We start from the raw sequence: 22,137 nt of genomic DNA, 5'->3' as shown, positions 1-22,137 counted from the left end.
CAACCCTAAAACAGGAAAATCCACATGCTGCTCAAGTAGGAGGAGATTGATGGGAGGCTTTGGGGAGGAGGCATGAGTTGCTGTAGAAAAGAGGGGCAAGAAAGCCCCATTTCATAAGGAGATTACTATCCATGTAACCTAAAGTATTGAATAAGAAAAGGTCTGGGGGACGAAATGTCGTCAGGCAGCCAATTTTTATCCTCACTTCCTAAAAAACAAACAAGTACAGTATTCAGTCAAGTGGCTTCTTACCCCAGGGTTGAGAAACAGATTTATATGTTTGTGCAGCAAAGCTTGATTCTGTTGATTGCCGGCGCAGAAGTTCTGTAGAAACTCATGGGCAAGTTTCATAATCTCCTGCATCCTTATGTCTTCAGCCTGTAATGAAAGCACACACAAAACTCCCAGAGGGTTAAGAATACAAAAAAGAGGTTTGCAAGGATTTTAACCAAACGTCTATTTGCATAGGACAATCCTATAGCAATTTTCCTGGTATTTTTATTATATAATCCCCAGAATGGAATTAATAGAAAGCAGTGCTCCTACACTGGACCCTGGAGCACTGGCCACTTTTGTGACTTCAGAGAGAATGATTGCCAGTATATGAGCATACAGTATAGTTTTGTCTTTGTCTTCACAAGGTTGGAAACAGCTAAAAAGGTTTAGAAGGTTGCTAAAATAAAAAGCACTGCTCTAAACAGCTTGTCAACAACCAAGAATCCAAAAGGCACAAATCTGTAATCCTTGAGTTTAAGATTTTGTTTCGATCATCCTTACAATGAAGTAAGCTTTAGCTAGCAATTAGCATACAAAGCTACTTCACTAAATATCTAACAAATATTCTTTGAAGACACAAATAATTAAGAGTAGCTCCTTTGATGCACAATACACGAATCATTAAGAGTAACTTCTTTGATGCACAATACAACTTAAGGAGATAGGTTTTAGGAAGAGCAAAAGATACTGCAAAGTAACAGATGCATGCAAACCTCACTTTCTCATATGGGATCTGCAGGAGCTCCAGCACCACCGTGTGAGCACCCATATTTCGGAGTAACCTCTGCTGCTGCTTCCGGCTCTTCCTGACCAAGACACTCTCCTGAACACAAAGCCTGCTAAGGCGAAGCAAAATCTGCAAAGAGACATTCATTTCAGAATCTAGCGATATGCTGATGGTTTCCTGGAGAAAAGGGAAGACAACCACTTGTCCCCAATAGATCACAGAGTGACACCGATCAAACAGACTTACAGAGAAGACCACAGAACAAGCACACACATGGTCACAACAGACACAGCAATTATGCCACAGGTGTGTACATTGCACCATGCAAGGAACAGGAACTGAGTACAGTATATCAGCTTCGTTTTCAAGAAATTTGAGTTTCTGCCTCTTAAGGCTGTAGTTTATATCCAGGTAGATAATATGCACAGAAACGTCATGCTGTCTACCCAGTCAAGACTGCAGCCTTAGGAAGAAGAATCCCTCAAAAGTGAAGTGCTGACACATGGGAGCAACTGGCTTATGCACTGGACCTGCTCTGCTTTGTCCAACTCCTTGTCTCCCTTCCTTACAACCAACAAAAGCAAAATATAAAAGACACAGCTGCTTAGCCTGTCCACTCAGAAAAAAAACTCCATGCTGTACAGTTTTATTTTGGGAAACAGCAAGGTACATAACATGCTGTGGAAAAGCCACTTTTCATGGACTCCAATTCCCAGTCAATGTGGCCAAAGGGAATGCTGGCCAGGGGATTATGGAGTTCTTAGCAACTCTGCCAAGCACTGCCGTGCACAGCTGCAACTATAAAGCTACAACTGTAACTTTGCTACTTATTTTGCCTGGAAAAAAAATACATGTCAGTCTCTCACACAGTTTTGGTTTTCCTTCTAAAAATGAATGGAAAGGGCTTTTAAATTATTGCTCAAAAGCTTCAAGACATTTCGAGGGCACATTAATATATATCTTTAAATGCACCAGTTTTATCATCAGCCCTGTATTTATTGAAATGATTTCTTTCAAAATTAAGCAACTCAAAGCAATTACCTTTCCTTGCTGCTTAAAAAGTACCTTTCACCTACTCAACAAGTGGAGCTACCCAGCGGTCATGATCCAGCAACTCTTCTGGGTCAGCAAAAGCTCCACAGAGCTCTGCGCACTCAGCAAGGGCCTCATTATTTTCTATCAGGTAGGGAATGTTCCATTTCCTACTGGGAACATTCCTCAACTTGAAGAAAAAGAGAAAGAGAAAATGAGGGCAAGGGGAACGGGCAGTCTGGAAAAGAAGAGTCTTACCTCCTTTACCACCCTGTAATTATAGCTACTAGTGCTTTCAGTTTTCCGGGATTTGCTGTGGCCTTCCTAGGGGGGCAAGCAAGATGGATTAATTAGTTACACTTCTCTCCTAAAATTCAGGAGGCCATTCATACATTCAGCAATATTTCTCACTCACACTCTGAACCGTCTTCCAAGTTCTGAAATTTTATTTCCTTCACAAGTTTTTATAATGAATGAAATTCTAAATAAAAAATTCACAATGGTATTTCACAGTAACTCCTCTCTTTCGGGATATGCCATCACTATTTATTTTTCACATACATTCAGGTTTTTAAAAATCTCCTCACTATGTGTTGCTGCAACACAATAACTCTATAGCATTAAAAAAAAATAGTTCCATTAAAGTCCTAGTTTGATTAGAGCTGCTGCTTACAAATAAACAGCAAGGCCTTGTGATTTACACACAAGGAGACATGCTATTATAGCCACATCTTGTTACCAGGCTTTTATCCTAGACATAGGAATGAGACAATGAATGGAACCAAAATGTAGTTTTGGATTAAGAACGAACCCAGCAATGGACCGAAAAACCGTCTTAAGGAGCTCCAATCCTAAATAGCGAAAGAGGTAACCAATAAAAGAAAGGAAGGAAAAGGAAGGATTGGGTAAGGGAAAGGAAACAAAGAAAACCAAAATTAAAAGGACTAATACTCTGAATTACACTTCAGGAAATTCAGTGCAACAGAGAAGGATTAAGTTATTACTTTTAAAGATACGGCTAATTCCTGCTCTCTCCATTCTTGTTTTCTACACATGGAATGTAACACGTTGGCAGCAGAGATGTTCCTACTTGCACGTAGACTCGACACAGGAACAAAAATCCTGGAACATCAGGAATCTTGCTAGCATCTGTTGCAGGTATATCAATTTCTATGCACAGTAATATAATGTATTCCCAATTACTATGTACACATATCTCACAGAAACCTAGCTGGAGGATTAATTGCTCTCAGTTCTGCCCATCTGGGTTCTCTGTGTAGCAGCAGAGGAAATCGGGAGGGAAAGGCAGGGAAGAGGAATTGCATTAGTGTATAATTATTGCTTTCCCCCTAACCAAGGGCCACATCACTAAGTTTGCTGTCTTCCGCTAATCAATCTGTTCTAGGGGGTGTCATTGGAATCTCCTTGACTTGTTTTGCTGTTTCACTTCAACATCCCTGCTGAGACAGACTTGTTAGGAGCGGCTCATAGAAGAACAAGCCTTGCTGAGGGAAAATCAGCATGGCTTCTGTAAGGGTAAGTCTTGTCTCAGAAACCTTTTAGAATACTTTGAAACATCAACAGGCATGTGGATATGGGCAAACCAGTGGATATTGTCTATTTGGGTTTTTCAGAAGGCGTTTGACACTGTCCCTCATCAAAGGCTGCTGAGAAAACTCCATAGTCAGGGGGTAAGAGGGCAGGTCCTCTTATGGATTGAGAATTGGTTGAAAACTAGGAAACAGAGAGTAGGTGTCAATGGGCAATTTTCAAATGGAGAGAAGTGGTGTGCCCCAGGGATCTGTCCTGGGACTGGTGCTTTTCAACCTCTTCATAAATAGCCAGGAGACAGGGATAAGCAGTGACACAAAATTTTTCCGGGTGGTGAAGACCAGAAGGAATTGTGAAGAGCTCCAGAAGAAACTCTCCAAACTGGGAGAATGGGTGGCAAAGTGGCAAATGTGTTTCGATATAAGAAAATGTAAATTAATGCACATTAGGGCAAAAAATCAAAACTTTATTTATCAGCTAATAGGTTCTGAGCTGTCTGTGACAGATCAGGAAAGAGATCTTGGTCTGCTGGTGAACAGCTCGATGAAAATATCAACCCAGTGTGTGGCAGCAGTGAAGGAGGCCAATTTCATGCTAGGTATTGTTAAAAAGAGGATTAAAAATAAAACAGCCAACATTATAATGCTGCTGTACAAAACGCTGGTAAGGCCACACCTGGAGTATCGCACACAGTTCTGGTCACCGCACCTCAAAAAAGACATTGTGGAACTGGGAAAGGTGCAGAAGAGAGTGACTAAAATGATGACTGGGCTGGGGCACCTCCCTTATGAGGAAAGGCTATAGCATTTCAGGGTTTTTAGTCTGAGGAAAAGGTGCCTGAGGGAGGACATGAGACCTATAAAATTATGCAGGGGATGGATAAAGTGGATAGGGGGAACCTCTTTTCCCTCTCACACAATACTAGAACCAGGGGACATCCACTCAAATTGAGTGCTGGGAGAGTGAGAACAGACAAAAGAAAATATTTCTTTACCCAGCGTGGTGTTAGTTTGTGGAACTCCTTGCCATAGGATGTGGTGATGGCATCTGGCCTAGACGCCTTTAAAGGGGGATTGGACAGATTCCTGGAGGAAAAGTCCATTGTAGGTTACAAGCCATGTTGGGGATGCATAATCTCCAGGCTTAAAAGGAAGGTCCTTCAAAATGCCAGATGCAGGGGAGGGGTATCAGGAGACGGGTATCTAGTTGTCTCCTGTGTTCCCAGAGGCATCTGGTGGGGCCACTGTGCGATACAGAAAGCTGGATTAGATGGGCCCTTGGCCTGATCCAGAATGGCTCTTCTTATGTTCTCTGGACTTCATGTCCAGCAGGATAATCATGAGTCTGTCCTAGCCTGTCTAAAAGAGACAATCATACAACCTTTATTGAATAAGCTCTCCCTGAACCCCATTGTATTGGCCAGTATCCAACGTTACATTCTTGAGCAAGGTTCTGGAGTATGTGGTGACTTGTCAACTCCTGGGATTTCTGGATGAAACAAACTATCTAGAAAATTTCATTCTTTCTTCAGATCTGGCTATATAGGATAAGACCACTTTAGTCACCTTGGTGAACAATCTATAGAAACTGGATGGTGTGTGTGTGTTTCTGATGGTTCTTGACCTCTTGGAAGCTTTCAGTCCCATCTTTCTGGGTCATTTCTCTGGAATGGGACTTGCAGGCACTGTTCTGCAGTGTTTCTGGTTTTTCCTACAAAAGGTGGTATTGAGAAACTTCTGCTCATTGCCCTGGCCATTGGCACTCAGGGTCCTTCAAGGCTCCATTCTATCCACCATGTTGTTTAAAACCTCCATAAAACTACTGGGAGGGGGTTCCCATTGTCTGGGGGTTTGGTGCTACTAGTATGTGGATGACATCTAACACTATTTCTCCTTTACACCCAATTCCTAAAAAAATCTTCATTTCTTAACCAATGTCTGGCACCTGTAATGGACAGGATGAGAATGAACAAACTGATGTATAATCTAGACAAGACAGAAGTGTTCCTGGTCAGTGGAAAAGCAAGCAAGGCACAGGGCCCCAGCAATAAGCAGCAGAGAGGAGAGGAAAAGTTTCTTCAACACTGTGCTATGTGCTAAGCAGAAGCAGCCTCAGAGAAATGCCATTTAGTCACGGTTTACTACCATATGCATCTTCCCCCTGGGGTGACCAGATCTGGTGCCATTGGCAAAACCATTCAAGATATTCAGCAGCATTTATGGAGCTTTCCTTCCTTGTTGCTGTGAGTACTGAAACAGCCTTTCCACCTAGCTTTAAGTGTTTCATAGAGAATGAGGTGGAGTTTTAAGGATTATGGATAGAAGGAGATGGAATTTGGGACATTTCAAGCTACGAGATTGGCTTGAGAATCTAAGCAGGACTGGATGTATATCCATTTACTATGGGTGTGTGTGTGTGTGTCATAAATGGCTCACAATATGCAGAAGTACCGTATTTGACTCAAGTCTTTGTGTGCTCCACCCACCAATAAGTTCCTACAACTGTCAAGTTAGCCTATTCACATCTTCTACCAAAAATATAAACAAACAGACGAACCAAAAAAGAAAAGGAAGAAAAAAGTGAACAGGGCACACATCATACCAAGGGAGTAGTAACTCCAACATATAAAGACTCAAAGTATCATACTGAACAGGGTGTGAAACTACATATGAATCACCCAGACAATGAGAAGCTCAAACATGACATTGCCACAGTGGCCATTTCTATATCACACATATTCAGCTGACCACGTGCTTCAACATTCATTATTACAATAATCTCCAGACAATAGAAAGTGGCTTCCTGTTACCACCACTATCACATCAGCAATACAATAAGGCCAAAGGCCCTTCTTACCTCCTTTTTCTTATGCTCATTCTCTCCTGTTGTTACATCCATTGTTTCATCAGGTCCCTGGCCTTTGTACACCCAGAGCTCAGATTTTTCCACAATGGATCTTAGCTGATCCAGATCTTGTTTTATCTGCTTGTAGTTGTCAACATCTTGGCTGGTGACAAGCAGTTGAACCTTATATGGATTGCAATCCATGAGTCACATAAATATACTCGCACGGTGTGCATTTCAAGTGAAAATGAAGAAAACGGAACGTTGCTATGGAGCTATTTACCTGTTTGAAGGCTTGAAGAACTTCTTGCCTCTGACTAAAGTGTCTGAAGAGTAGCTGAAGCGCCCCAGATACCAGGGGAGGGTAATCATGCATTGTTAAATGGAGCAACACTCTAAGAAAAGTTCTGCCACCATGATCATCCAAATCTAGTGGTGTATTCTCCTCACTGAAAACAAATATAATGTACAATTCAAACCCCTCAAAATTTTTAGATACCCAAAAGCTTCCAAATACCCAGGCAACTTTCTCAGCTTTGTAATTCAGCAGGAGTTGGGGAGGAAACGAGAGATCATTACAAATTAAAATAAAATATATTATGAAGTCAGTCACTACCAAGGAAGAGGAGAAAGATAACCTTTGTGTCGTGGCTGCATCAGCTTCTCCCCTACATCATACTTTCTTAATAATACTGCAAACAGCTAAAGCCATACACACTTTATCACAATGCCACTATCCAATTTTTACACTTCACTTGCAATTCAGCATCCCATATAAGATTTATTTAACATTTTGCAGATTACTCTAGACAAAGCTTCTTGTCAGATCTACTGATCCTTTGCTTTTCCTGAAAACATATTTCCCACAGGTGTTATATTGAGTGTGTAAAAGTCACCTCTCTCTCTTGTGAGAACACTGAGGTTCGTATCATTACATTTTATGTAACTCAAGAAAAGTATTCTCAAAGCTGTTCAAATATGCATACACATTAGCAAATGCTAATCAAGTGCTACAACACCATTTTAAAATTCTGTGATTTCTGACACTTCCCCACATCTGGCCAATTTTTTTTAAAAAATGGTGTTTTACTCCTCTTAAATACTAAAGTACACATCTATCCAACATTCTTTCTAAGGTGTGGTGCCACGCAGTACTGCATCAGTGCCACGCATCTGCAGCCAATATTGCTGCCCTTTTGGTTCCAGTTGTGGCTGGAATCCTGTGCCCGTGGGGCGGGGACCCCACCCAACAATGGCAGAAAATCCGAGGGAATGTTGCATCTAACTTTTCATAGGATATGGAGAGCTGTTCCTCTACTGCATTGTCACTAATAAGCCACACCTCTCTCCCATCTACTACACGTGGAGCATAAGATAATGCTTCTTAAGCACAAAGCCATCATCTCCTTGCCTCATCTGTAAAGCCACTTAACAGATTTAAGAAAACTACTTTAACGCTTCCATGTTACTCAGATTAGCAAACACATGCAAGTATGTGAAACTGCTTACAACAATTGACCTGATCCCATGAAGAACTGACCAGAATTTATTTTAGGTATAGTTCAGAATGATGGCTGGCTAACTCAGTGAATTGGGTATCTGGCTGCGGAGCAAGAGGTTGGGAGTTCAGTTCTCCACTGTGCATCCCAGAATAGCCATCAAGCATGAGCTTGGGCAAGCTGCAGAGTCCCAGGATGCCCTCAGAAGAAGAGAATGGCAAACTACTACTGATTACTCTCTGCCTAATTTCCATAAATCAGAACTGATGTGACAGCACACAATTATTATTGTCATAGTTCAGAAGGGATGAATACAAATTGTTATAGTTTACTTTCCTGCCTCCAAAGATCCCCTCAGCTTGTTCTTCAATATGTTCGAAGTCAAGGGCTCCTGTAAGGGAAAATAAATATTGTGATCTGTACGAAGTGGTAGAAGTACCTGAATCAACGAGTAATAAAAGGTAAACTCTATAATGTCTTCCTTTGTGGAGACTCAAATAAGCGCATTATACAAATTGGCAACTGATGGGCAAAGCATTTCTTTGTAAGAAATTTCCTCCCAGAAAAGAACTCATTTTATAATGTTTCAAGTGTACTGGCAATTGTTCAATATAAGAATTTAATCTCAATGGGGGAGAGGGTGGGCAATGATACTATCACTATTGCATTATGTGCTAAAAAAGAAAGACCTATTAGTGGTAGTTTTAGCTTTTTCTAAAATAGCAGAGGTTGTGTGAGTATCTTCTATACTTTCCATTTAATGTCCAAAGGAAATTTACTTCACCTATTCGAAAGCAAGATCCCACATATTCCAGATATATGTGGATTTTCAACTTCATATTAGTTCCTCACAAAACACGCAAACAGAACATACTTAGATACCCTCTCTAAAAAAATAAAATAAAACCAAACAGGCTCTGAAGAGTAGGCTGGAATACATCTGAAAGAATGTATTCTTCCACATAACCCTGTCTGCTTTATTATTTGTAGATGTTTTTAAATTATGTTATGAGCCTTCTTAGATCATAGTTCAGGAGGAAGCATTGACTATCAAGCCAGCACCCAAACAAAGAAACATGCAATTCCAACCTGTTTCTCTCTCTCAAAAACTTGCCCTGATGAACAGCACATTAATTCGAATTATCACCCTAGTGCTAATACAGCAGGTATTAATGTAGTGTAGCAGGTTGATTACTGGATTAATGGAGCCAGATGAGGAAAAGTGCTCAAAGCACTGAAATCTGAATTGAAGGCATGCTTCATTCATGTGTTCATTCGTTCATTACACTGGCAACTGGTAACTCCACTGGATTTCATAAATATCCGGGAGTAGAACAATTCAATGACCTGACTATTTCTGTAGAGGGGGAAAACCAATCTTAATACAGATTTCAAAAGGAAATAGCATGACTATACTCATGGAGTTATGCAGCTGCTGCTTCTCCCATAATTTAAGAGCTCTAACCTCTGGCATCATTAAAAACAACAGTATGTCCTGCAAGATATGTATGTTGGGCCAGTGACAGACGTAGACAGTAACAACAGCAATTATATCCCAGTAAGATTTTTGAAAAGTTAGCCTGACATGAATATTTCTGTCAGGACAATCTAATCTCTCTCTTCAGCTCAGCACTGGATATGAACACTCAAAACTGGCAGACAGCCAAACTAGTGGCCCAAAGTTAATATTAACTCAAGCCATTTTCAAGTACCTGTTTGTTGCTATCCTTAAAATAATGTTCATGTCACAAATAAATAGATATTCATGTGAATATTAACTTAGGAAACTATGACAACTTCATCTTTTGTTTCAAGTAGACACCGTAACGGATGCTATCTTGATTTTATTCTCAAATTAACCAATAAAAAATTGTAAATGTAGGTAACATATGATCTCTCAAAGCACATTAGATGAACATTTAATAACTCACCTGGTACATTTGGTATTTCTTGATTATTACTTCCTGTGGGTGAATCAGGTGTTTGTGCATTACTTTCATCAAACTCTCGTTTGAATATACATAGGAGGCATGAGATCCTGTAATCCAACCTCACATTCAAAATAAACTGATGATTCCAGAGTTTTGTGAAAAGAGGAAAAACAAATTACTTTAGTAGCTCATCTCCTACAACTTGTCCAGTTTTCTTAAAAACACAGTGGCCATATATTTCATGTGCTTATTAAGCACGTGTCCAAAACATATTAAATATTTTCAAGATAAAAAGCACTAGAGAAAAATCCTACATAATGGCTAGATTTCATGAAGCATCTACCAAGCAAATTAATTAATGTACAATACAACACATGAAACAAAACAAAACAAAACAAAAAACTATTTGTGGAACCCAAAGTTGGGTTGACATATAAAGATGAATTCTGTATGTGTGGGGGGGGGGGGGAGAGCATATATCTTCCCATTCTCTTCCCCGTATGTATCCCTTATAGACCAGGAAAATGCCTAGAAAGGACTTTTGATGGGATGGAAGGAGACTCCACACTGAATAGCATGCATACAGCTTTTGAAAGCAGTTTCCAAAGCAGACCTCCAAAGTCCTGTCATGGGGATGTTTAAGTATCTCGGCAGCAATGCTACTAATTGTACAAAAACAATTGTAATTTTAAGCTGACAATTTAGTATTTTATAGGAGCAAGTGCCACTAGAAATTAACTCGTGTCACTTTAAAGACTAGCAAATTTTAGCTGGCTTAAGCATTGTGGAGGACAGCCTACTTATTGCCGTTAACTTATGCTAAATAAAACTTCTAAATCTTTAAAGTGCCACAGGATTTGTTACTATTTTTGCTACTCCCCACCCCACCCCCAGAAATGATCCCATAATGTATATAATCAATGAAAATTGTGCATATCTCTGCCACACACACACACACACACACACACACACACACACACAAGAACAATCATAGGGAATGAGGAAAGAAATCCATTCATGAACAGGGCAATACCGGTGTCAATATAGTTTCTGAGGCCCTGTCCTTTAAAGTATACCTGAAGTATTTCAATGATTTTCAGCTTGGTGTCCATTACCAGGATGTCCTCTTTCTCAGGTTCAACCTGCTTCACATTGCCTTCTGGGGCAGCAGCAAGCGGTGACATAGGCAGGAATCCACCACCCCTGAGTACCACTTGAGTCATCAGCTCTCCAACTCCATGGATAGATCTCATCACATTGCTCCCTTCAGAAAAAAGAGAAATAGTGAGGTTTACAGCATCTCAGCCTTCAAGAGGCACAAATTATTTCTGAAGCAGATGTTGATATGGATTTGCTTCTCCTTTGTAATCACGATGGGGAACAAGCAGACCTTCAAATTCCACCAGTACTGTCCAATCAACCTTTATTAGCATAGCTAATGGTAAAGACTGAGAGTCAATGTGACTTAATGAGAACAGAGGAGGACTTCATTTTCAGAAATCCATCTTCTAGTTACCATTGAGTTGTGAAACTCAATGACCTTGAGCCAATCACCATGTGCTATCTTGATGAATCTTTCAGGATTATTGAGATGGATATTCCTGACCTTTAAGATATGACATTACTCCATGTCATCTTATTGCCATGCATAAATTGCATTAAAACACTGAACGTGTCTGGTTCCCTTGCATATTGCATCAGATTCAATGGATCTCAGAAAAGAAACAAGGATTCTTAAATCATTTTTACTCTAGTCTGTCATATAATCCTGTTCACCTAACATACCTAGGGCAGATTCACTACAAGCCTACCACCCAAAAGTCCATCATGGTATTCAGTTGTATTCTCCTCCCTAAGATTTATATAATTTACACACAACTTCTTGATACTATTTCATTATACACTGCACCGTTCCTCAAAGTGAACAATAAGGAACAATGAAATGGACATGCACATTGAGATGTCAGACACAGACTGAAGGAAGAAGGCAAGAGGATTCACTGCTTCTAGTATCATGACCATCTCCTGAATGAATTTTCTGGAAAATTTAGACTTAGAGTTTGTCCAATTTGGAGACATCCCACTTCAGTTTGGATTATCCCCCAGATCTCTTTGAATCAGCCTGATTGCTGCAGGATTCAGCATCCATCCTTATTTTAAACCTATTCTTATTTTGCTGATATAAAAGGGAGTGACACCAAGGCAGAAGATCCATTCCTCAAAAGCACATTTTCCTGCTGCTTTATGCATTTCTTCCCATTTTCTTTGCCAGTCTTACCTTTACTTTCTTCTCCTTTTGTTGATTTGGTGATGGGAAAAATAGTAGCAACATGTACACAGTCCAAAATAGCTAGGAGGATTTTTGTCAGTCTTAGGAGGTCACAAAAATTGTAGAAGCCAAAATAGATCAGGTTTCGGGCCAGGTTTACCACCTGTATTTTTAAAAAGGAAAATAAAACAACCTGTATTTTTAAAAAGGAAAAGAAAGGAATGGGGCTGAATGATTTGTACAATATCCATCTTGTCCATCAGATTCATAAACATTTCAGAGTATATGAAAGTAAAAATATCTAAAAATACATGTAGCTTAGAGAAACATTTCTCCTTCATACTACTTCCACCTAGAGTGGTCGAAATGACCAGATAGGCGGGGTATAAATAGAATAAATAAATACTGACTTTCTAGCACACATTATTCTAATATGTGAACCGCCCAGAACAGCACTATGCACCAATGAGGCAGTATATAACTGAAGGAGATAAATAATAATGAAGATATTCATAGATGCACTGTGGTGTGGTGACAATAGTATTTGACATAGGTGTGGTACAACAGATGTATAAGTCTCAACTTCTGAACCACTCCTAAATCTCTTCAGAAAAACAGAACACAGGCTAGTCACTAATTTTCAGCCTGATTAAATTTCCCAAATTGGTAGAAAGATGGGCGGTGGGCGTGGTTTCCAACATGAGTACTATCTAAAGATGTCTAGAGGAAGAGCAGGATGAAAATGCCCTTTTCTTATTTTTGCTATCTGATCAATGCCATAGTAACTGAGAGTTCTAATAACATTTTCCACTTTACTTTTCATTATGAGACACTAATCTAATGCTAATAGTGGCTGAAGTCCTACTGGGCAGGTTCTATGTGCACAATGAGAACAATTTGCTGATTGAAATCCTGTTGCTTCACATAGCACATCACAACTAAAACAGGCCCACTAAATGAATGAAACTTACAAAGGAGTTGACTCACCAAATCCCCACTGATTCAGTCAGCTTACTCTAGTTGCAAATTTCAAAATGAAGCAACAGGATTTCAGCCACCATTAAGTGCAAATCACTTAACTGTTGACAACAAGCTGCTACAAATTTAAAAATTACCATAAACATTATCAGTTGCAGGAGGAATCACACAACACCGCAGGCAACAGATAATATGTACAGTCCTTTCTTAAGGCAATTGACCTTGAAGCATTACACTGTTTTTGTTAGGCCAGCATATCTAGCGAAGAGCATTTGGGCCTATGTTTCCAAATACAGTGATGCCTCGCATTACGATGTTAATTCGTTCCAGTGAAATCGCTGTAGAACGAAAATGTCATAATGCGGGGAAAAAAGCCCATTGAAACGCATTAAAAATCGTTTAATGCACTCCAAAGGGCTGGAAACTCACAGTCCAACGAAGATCCTCCATAGGGTGGCCATTTTCACTGCCTGTGCAGCAAGGAATCTGTCCCAGAAAACAGCAGGGAGCGATTTTGTTTAACTGGCGGTCATTTTATCAGCTGTTTTAAAAATCGTCGTTTTGCAAAGAATTGGTTCCCGAAGCAGGGAACCGATCATTGCAAAGCAAAAAAACCCCATTCAGACCATCATTTTGCAATCGCAATTGCAATCGCAAAAAGATTGTCCTAATGCAGTTTCGACGTAAAGCGAGTCGATTGTAAAGCAAGGCACCACCGTAGTTCAATATCAACATAAACTACAAAGTGTTTTAAAGTGGAGACACCTGGTTCCTGCGACTTTCTGCACACAAAACAGACATTCTACTTCTGAGGCAGAGATGGACCAGTTGTCTGATTTGCTACGAGGAATTTCTGTATGTTCATACAGATGGCCTGACACCATTAGACACCTACAATTAGCTGATGAAAGTTAGCGCCTACTGGGTGTCTTGCAACTCAGCATCATGCACAGAAAGATACTTTCCTCAAATGTGAGCTTATTTTTTTCTTTATCAGAAAAAGGGAATCTTTGGCAGACAACATCTCTTAAATATTCCTCCACAAAATCCATGGTTTGTGCAAACCTCTCCTTGATTTCATCTTTGGAAGTTCCACTGCTGTCATAGCTGAAAGGGAATAAAAATAAAGCTACAGCTGAGAAAGGTTCTCATAGAAAGGTTCCTTCCCCTTTTTGCACTCTCTTGAAGACAAATAACTGGTCCTATATGATCAATCATTATTGACTTCAGTGTACAATAGCCATATGTTGCAGAACAGTGAAAGAGTTTATTAGATGGCAGTCCACATCTTGGAAACAAGAACATGAATCTCTTTTATAGGGGGTCGCTGTTCATCCTGCCCCCCAAATCTATGTCACTCTTTCCTTCCTTTAAAACAGCAGTGTCAAACTAAAGACTAAGGAAACATCAAAAGGCTACACACATTACTGTCTACTAAAAAAGTGAATCTGAACTGTTTACCAAAGCTCAATTAGAAAACTGAAATTAGAAAAAATCAGATCTCTCCACCCTTCTGACAACCTACTTTTCTTCAAACATTTATTGCACTCATGTGATGTTTAAAAGGACTAGAATCAGCTCCCTTCCCCAAAGTCACCTGTCATGTCTCAGAGCTGTCATGCCTGGATATGCTTCCACAATAATGCAGATTTTGATAAGAGTAGCTCAGGATGCATAGCAAACTCCAGACCTTGAATTTGACATAACTCATTTTGAGAGCCATTTCATTACAAAGTACTCACTCATCAATTGCAATTTCAGAAGGGATTTCTGACCACAATCTTGCATATTTCACTGGTGTAACTTGTTCCTGGGGATCACGGTCAACATGCATATGTAACATCAGCCGACAGAATGAAGCCCTCAAGTCATAAGGCAAATTTTCATCAGACATACAGCGAAGGATGAGGTCTACATCAAGCTGCCCTGAAATTTCATTTATAGCCAAGTACTGCCGATCAAGGCACATCCGAGCAAACAAATTCAGCTGGTACCTTTGGAAGGCAGAGGAGGAGAGGAAAATAATAAGTTTATCTGCACAAAACAACAATTTTGAAATTATCTAGGGCAATAAGACACATACAAAAATGTAACAGTACACAAATATTTCAACTAGAATATAATTTCTTTCTTTTAAAAAATTACTACAGTAAAATACATGGCCTGCTAAGCCAAAATTCAAGAGAGGAAAACGGTACATGTAAGAGCAATCACACAATAGTTTTTCTCTTCTGGGTGGGTTATTCTTTGTGGAATTTGTCAAGTAACTAGTCACACACTACTTTTTTCTTTTTAACAGCCCATGTGTGACCAGTCGTATGAAGGACTGCCCTGCTAGAGAAGGTGAAATGATTGAACAATTACTCTCATGTGATTCTGGTTCTGGTATTTAATCCTCAAATCCTACACTGTGAAAGAATAGAGGAGAGAATCCTAGAAATTCTAACCTCAGTTCCAATTTTCACCACAGCACCCAACAGTCCAAACACGTTTCACATGTTTATACAGTTATAGTGGTTCCCAACCTTGGCTTCCCCAGATGTTCTTAGACAAAAACTCCCAGAACCATTCAACACTAGCTGTGCTGACCAGGATTTCTGGGAGTTGTAGTCCAAGAATGTTTGGGAACCACTGATATAGAAAAAGGTCTATAAAACCACACTTGCTACCTGATCACTGCACCACATGGCTTACTTGTATGAAACTTCTGAAATGAAAACCTCTTTCCTGTCACTAAACCATTACCCATGGAAACAAAAGCAATTAAGACAAACTTTGTGTTATCTTTCAGACTGACAAATTTATTCCACTGTTAGTTTTTACTGATTACCATCTTCTTCCTAAGACACCAGATGCTCAGCTTGAGCCTTTTAGCTCAAGATAAAATTACGTAGTTTTAAAAGTAACACGATATTTCAGTTGTTTTTCCCCTAAAGCAGAACCAATGCAGCCAACTCTCTGAAAACTCTCATCTACGTAAGGCATCTTTTTGAAAAGACATTATAAAACATTAATCTTCAAGAACTTCTGGTCAGAAATTGGGAAGCGACTCTCCAGGTGCTGCTGGACTGCAAGCCTCAATAGCCCTAGTTAGCACAGCCACTGAGGATGGAAGGAGATGCAATCCAAAAACATCTGGAGGGGCCACTCATTCTCCTCATCTCGAAGCCACTGAAGAGCGCTGCAAATAGCTAGAGACAGATTGGTACACACTTCAGGTTACACTGCCATAGCCAAATATTGCTTGCGGTGTTAACCTGTAGTAGCTGAGTACATCCCGGTCTTCCTTCTGCCCTTCTTTAGCATCCTGAGCCAGCTCTCTGATACTCTTACTGCGGACCTCTTTGTTGCTGTCTCTCCAGAATAACCAGACTTCTTCCTCATCCTCACCAACCTCCAGTGAGTTCTCTCCAGATGATAACTCTTCAAATTCAAACCGAGACAGAACCAGTCTGAAGAATAATGCAAAAATTGGAAAACAGTGACTTAGATTCCAGTCTCCACTCATCTCTGCATGTTTTCGATTAACTAGCACTACCTTGGCTTGCAATGTACAGAATATTGTGTGCGCCTTTTTTCAGGCAGGGAACAACTTTTCTTAATTTTAAATAGTTCATACACACATTTTGCTTCGCACAGCAGAAGATCCTTAGTTCCAGGATTATAAATCGGAGGTTTCAACAATGAAACAGAAAAAGTCAAGATAAAAATAACCCTGTTTCCCTGAAAATAAGACCTAACCTGAAAATAAGCCCTAGTATGATTTTTCAGGATGCTTGTAATATAAGTCCTAGCCCAAAAATAAGCCCCAGTTAAGTGAAACCCCGCCCTCCACCCTTGTGCAGCAAACTGAAGAAGATGACATGACTGTAAAATAAATCCCCTGAAAATAAACCCTAATGGGTTTTTTTTTGAGCAAAAATATAAGACCCTGTCTTATTTTTGGGGAAACACACTACATTGTAACTGTTAACAGATAGAACTTTGGGACAATGGGATGGATTGAAATGGACTGACTCATTACAGGAAATGACGGTCTTTTAGTTTGCAAGACCTAAGTAGAGCTGTTAACAACAGGACCTTTTGGAGGTACTTAATGTGAGTTGGGATGACAACTTGATAGCAACCACTAATAGTAATCCCTTTGCATTTCTCCCAGTCTGGAGATAACAGATGTCATCTTAACTCTGGCTCAGAGACTTCACAATTTTCTTCTTTTTGACAGAAATAAAGGTCTTTTTGAAAAAAAAATCTCAACTTACTTAGTTTCAATGAGTATGTCTGCATTTGCAGGGTTTAACACAGCTTTGCATATCAACTCTTGAGTCACTGGAATAGATTTGTTCATGGACACACAAAGATCTGAGAGGTAATCCAAGAACCTATTGGGGAAGAAAGCCAAACCATGTTAAACTGAACACCGTGCTTCAGATGCTGTTTAGAAGATGATAACTATTTAGGTGAGTGGGACAGATGTATTTTAGGCCTAGGTTAAGTAACAGATAAGGCTGGGATAAGTAGGAGGTCTATTTCTTATTTCTGATCACTTGATACTCCGCTTATGCTCAAAAATAATTTCCAATAAGAACATGAAAAGTCATTGTCAGTCCCATCCAATTGATGTTTATTTACCCTCTCAAAGCAGATTTCATTATGTTAACATGCAACAATATTAGTCGTGTTAGGGAATTTCATCAGGTCCATATAATTCATACTTGTTGGACTAGTACGTACATCAGAAATGTACTGGCTGAAATCCAGTAGTAAGTTGCTACTAAAATCAGTGGGGATTTGATGAGTTAACCCCTGCACAAGTGCCACTGATTTAATGGGCTTAATCTAGGTAAAGGTAAAGGTTCCCCTTGACATTTAGTGCAGTCATGTCCGACTCTAGGGTGCGGTGTTCATCCCCATTTCCAAGCTATAAAGCCAGTGTTTGTCCATAGACAGTTTCCGTGGTCACGTGGCCAGCGTGACTAGACAGGGAACGCCATTACCTTCCCACCGTGGTGGTACCTATTTATCTAATCGCATTTTTACATGCTTTTGAACTGCTAGGTTGGCAGGAGCTGGGACAAGTGATGGGAGCTCACTCCGGCACGTGGATTCGATCTTACGACTGCTGGTCTTCTGACCTTGCAGCACAGAGGCTTCTGCAGTTTAACCCGCAGCGCCACCATGTCCCACAAGGGCTTAATCTAGTTTCAACCTATTAGTGGATTTCACTCACTGAACCTAAATTGATTCTTACATTTCTAGTATTCAGCATATTAAACTAATATTAGAGAAGGAACCCCCCCAAAAAATCCTCATCAGATTTCTCTTTATGAGAGCAAAACAGAAGAGAACGGTCCTTTAGATAACTGTGACTGCCACTGCTCCCACTCAGAGTGGGGGCAACAGGAGACCCTTCCTTGGCCGTGGCTTCCATATACCCGAGATTCCCAGATCTGCTGGAACTGGATTTTATTAAAGTAGGAGAATGGGGCACAAGAAAAGGTGAAGCATCAGCTGCACCCCATTTTGCCAGTTACTGAGGAATGTCTAAGTTGCCTTCACTAGCTCCCTGTCAAGTCCAGTCTTTGCCTAAAGCTGGCAGTCCACAGTTGCTGCTGGGTCCTCTGGCAACTCCCTAGCCAACTAACCCTCTTCAAGAAGGGCTTGTATTGCCAGATGCTCACAGGTTCCCAGACCTCCCATGTTCTTCCTGCCAATGTCGCAGGCACTCCTTCCTCCTCTGCTACCTTCACTGTGCAGGGGTAGGGCCCGGCTGCCCCACTAGTCTTCGTGGTCTCCATGAGGTTGGTGAGGGGGCTGGAATGGCTGGCAGGTTAAAGACTAGTGTGTTCCCTCCATGCCCTCATCCTTCAGTCACCTTGAGCTGGACCATGAGCCCTGCCCAATAGTTCTGGATGGTCCACACATCTTCCATGCTCAGGGTGCAAAATGCTTCTCTCACCACTCCTCTACCTCTGATCCTGTAGAGGGAGAAGAGCCTTGTCCATCTTCCTCCTCCTCTTCCCTTGAATTGAATTCCCTGGACTCTCCATTTCCCTCTCCGCACATTCCTGGCATTCAGCTTCTGGACTCTCCACCAGGCCTGCCAAGGGTCACAGAGTAAAGGCAGACAGCCTGCTGGGGATGCCCAGAGTGTCTCCTTTGGAGTAATTCTTGTTGAACTCCGTAAGCACCACTAGAACTTGCACAGCATGCCATCATGATGTAAGCTCATGAATGCAATAAGCACAGCAATAAGGCAAATGAGTTAATATCAATGAGGAAAACACAAGTGGGAAGGGAAACAGACCATTGGCCAATGCATAACATCATTTCAAATGTACCTGCAACACTTTCTACGCATGCTTTATTTTTAAGCCTTACCTGGGCTCTCTGTTTTTCCTTACAAGGCTAACAAATGTGTCGATCTCAGCAGCTGTGATGTGCTTCTCCAACAGTTTTCGATTGTTGTGAAGCAATGCAGTTATGGTGTCTTCTGCTAAGACATCGTAGCCAATCTGTTTCTGCATAAAGCCAAACTGTTTGGCTATGTATTCCTTACAAAGTGAAAACGAGAGAGAGAGAGAAAAATCAGACAATAATTTAATTATATTCTAAAATTTAAGAGTGAAAAGAAATAAAGGAAAAGCCTATCTACTGTATGTTGATTTCTTAAAATAACTTATTGTTCTTAAGGAAGGGTCACACTGAATAAACCCAGAGTGTGTGACTTTACTTTGACGACAAGAACCGGGGAGTGTGAACTATATCTTGCTATTCTGCTTATAAATTGTCTGCAGAGTTAATATTCTAACACTAAACAAAGGTTTTCACTAAACCAAAAGTAAAAGGAGAATCAGAGTATGCTAGGAAAAAAGGAATACAGTATAGCAGTAAAGGTCTCGTTCACTTAAGACCAAACTAGGTTATAGAAAAGCATCTGGATGTGATTATCCAGTAAATCTACAGCCTTTTTGGCAACATCTTTTACCGAAACAGCATTATTACATTTAGTAAACAACTCATGGCATCTAGTAGCCAGACAAATCAGACAAACAAACCTTTATAGGCATAAAGAAAATAAAACATAACCAAACTGGTTCATTAAGTGCCCCACACATACAAAATCCAGGAGGTAGGAAAGCAGAAGACCAAAAAACCCTTCAAAGACATTTAATTAACAGTGAGGCTTCACTTTCTCACAGTTGTGCTGATGAAATCTGCAATTCTTTCCAGAATGTCAAGCACTCCACAGATAACATAAAACAGATTTTGTTCAGATCAGATTTTCCCTCCAATTTTAACAAGACTGGAGCCACAAATTTGGAACAATCACTCTGGTGGAGTGGACAGTGCAGAAACATGTGGGCAAGAGTTTCCAATGCACCCTGCTTGCATGAGCAATGTATTTCGAGGTACAGGATTCCTTTGAACCTACCATATAGTAAGGCTGCAAGCATGACATTGCATCTGGCTAGGGAGAGTGCCCTGCATTTTTGTGGACACTTGAGCAGACAAAGGAAGGAAGCTGGTTTTCCAATCTTAAAGGGAATGTAGGAAAACAGTGGTGAGCAGGTCTTATTAGCTGCATTCCATAGTTCCTGGAATTCAATGTCCAAATTCTTCTTTTGATCATTTGGAAGGCTTGCCCTTGATTTAGTCAGCCCAGGTAGTCACTATCTAAGCCAATTTGTTTCATTTTTTTTTTAAGGGGCAGTAGACCCAAAGGGATGTTTACAGTCCAGTAGTAGTTGATATAATAAACTATCTGGGTCAGAGTTGTAGAAAAGTCTTAGCCAGAATTGAAATGACCTTAGCCAAGCCATCGTTTCCAAAGAGGAAAATCCGGTCTCTAGACAAAGCACCGAGTAGGGAACACAACTTGGTAGCCCTAGCATTTTACGTAAGAATCGAGATTGTATCCATTCAATTGACTTATCCATGGCATTTAACCAGACTGGTATGCCATACAAAATTTGTGGGATAATTTTGGATTAAAAAACTTGTAAAGCTGCTGGAACATAACAATGACCAGAATTATAATAGAAACGAAGTATTGCTAAACCAGTGAACCTAGCTACATTTATAACCATTTTGCGATGGGGAGACCAGGAATGTTTATAATGACAAAGATATAGCTGTTAGATCTTCTACACTCTTTGCTCTTTCTGATCTTCCTGTTTGGCCACCAGCAATCATAGAAAAGACCAAAGATCTAACTACTCAATTAAAAGCTGGAAAAACAGCCGGCCCCAATGCCATCAATATCTGGCAGACCGTCTTCTCCCACCCAGATCTACCCGAATCACCCGACATAGCCAGCAGGGACGGCTGAGGGGTCTGTCGCCGAGGGAGGCCCAGAAGGAAAAAACGAGAAACCAGGCCTTCTCGGCGGTGGCCCCTCGGCTGTGGAACACCCTCCCTACTGAAATTTGGGTGGCACCCTCGCTGGGCGTTTTTAAAAGCCAGCTGAAAACTTGGCTATTCAAGCAGGCCTTCCCTTCAGTCAATTAAGTGATGCTTATTTCTTATTTCTTTCCTTTTAACTTGTGCCATCTTGGGACTCTTTACTTTTAAATTAATTGTTAAAATTGTAAGTTCTTTGATTTTATATTTCTCTGTTTTATCTATGTAAATTGTGTATATTTTAAATTGTTTCTATTTGTATGTTGTGAGCAACCCAGAGGAGACCATGTCTAGATGGGCAGCATATAAATGCAATAAATAAAATAAATAAATAAATAAATAAATCCCACCAGACTTACTGACATGTGATCTGAACTGGTGGGCTTCCCTTTTCACAGCTATAGATAATACTGGGATATTGCCAAAATTCTGGCATCTAGTAGCTTTTTCATTAGTGGTTCACTTTTGATTCAGAAATACATAATTAATTACACACCTTTTCCAGTTATTCATCACATGTCATAGAGAGTTTTAAGCAAAAGTTTGGGTTTTTTTTTCCTTTAAAAAAAACACCATACAAAGCAGCAGCCCTTTATGTTAAGTAAAAGATGACCACAGCAGAGTCTG

At 40.3% G+C, this 22,137-nt stretch overlaps 1 protein-coding gene across 1 annotated transcript in view; it reads right to left on the bottom strand.

Moving 5' to 3' along the window:
* The window catches only part of ITPR1 (inositol 1,4,5-trisphosphate receptor type 1), a 272,527-nt gene that overhangs the window by 132,720 nt on the left and 117,670 nt on the right, over nucleotides 1-22,137 (bottom strand). The window contains exons 17-30 of the mRNA XM_072989461.2: nucleotides 19,489-19,661; nucleotides 17,370-17,489; nucleotides 16,365-16,559; nucleotides 14,850-15,101; nucleotides 14,075-14,214; nucleotides 12,139-12,294; nucleotides 10,937-11,124; nucleotides 9,861-9,996; nucleotides 8,262-8,320; nucleotides 6,714-6,875; nucleotides 6,443-6,613; nucleotides 2,294-2,359; nucleotides 995-1,132; nucleotides 253-378 (exon numbers count right to left, since the gene is read on the bottom strand). Of these exons, the coding sequence (XP_072845562.2) occupies nucleotides 253-378; nucleotides 995-1,132; nucleotides 2,294-2,359; nucleotides 6,443-6,613; nucleotides 6,714-6,875; nucleotides 8,262-8,320; nucleotides 9,861-9,996; nucleotides 10,937-11,124; nucleotides 12,139-12,294; nucleotides 14,075-14,214; nucleotides 14,850-15,101; nucleotides 16,365-16,559; nucleotides 17,370-17,489; nucleotides 19,489-19,661 (2,082 nt within the window). The remainder of the gene's footprint in view (nucleotides 1-252; nucleotides 379-994; nucleotides 1,133-2,293; nucleotides 2,360-6,442; nucleotides 6,614-6,713; nucleotides 6,876-8,261; nucleotides 8,321-9,860; nucleotides 9,997-10,936; nucleotides 11,125-12,138; nucleotides 12,295-14,074; nucleotides 14,215-14,849; nucleotides 15,102-16,364; nucleotides 16,560-17,369; nucleotides 17,490-19,488; nucleotides 19,662-22,137) is intronic.

Source organism: Pogona vitticeps, chromosome 2 (assembly GCF_051106095.1).
Source record: "Pogona vitticeps strain Pit_001003342236 chromosome 2, PviZW2.1, whole genome shotgun sequence".
In the NCBI taxonomy this organism is placed as follows: Eukaryota; Metazoa; Chordata; class Lepidosauria; order Squamata; family Agamidae; genus Pogona; species Pogona vitticeps.
The sequence above is the reverse complement of the archived record's forward strand: the minus strand, read 5'-3'. Positions and strand labels throughout refer to the sequence as shown.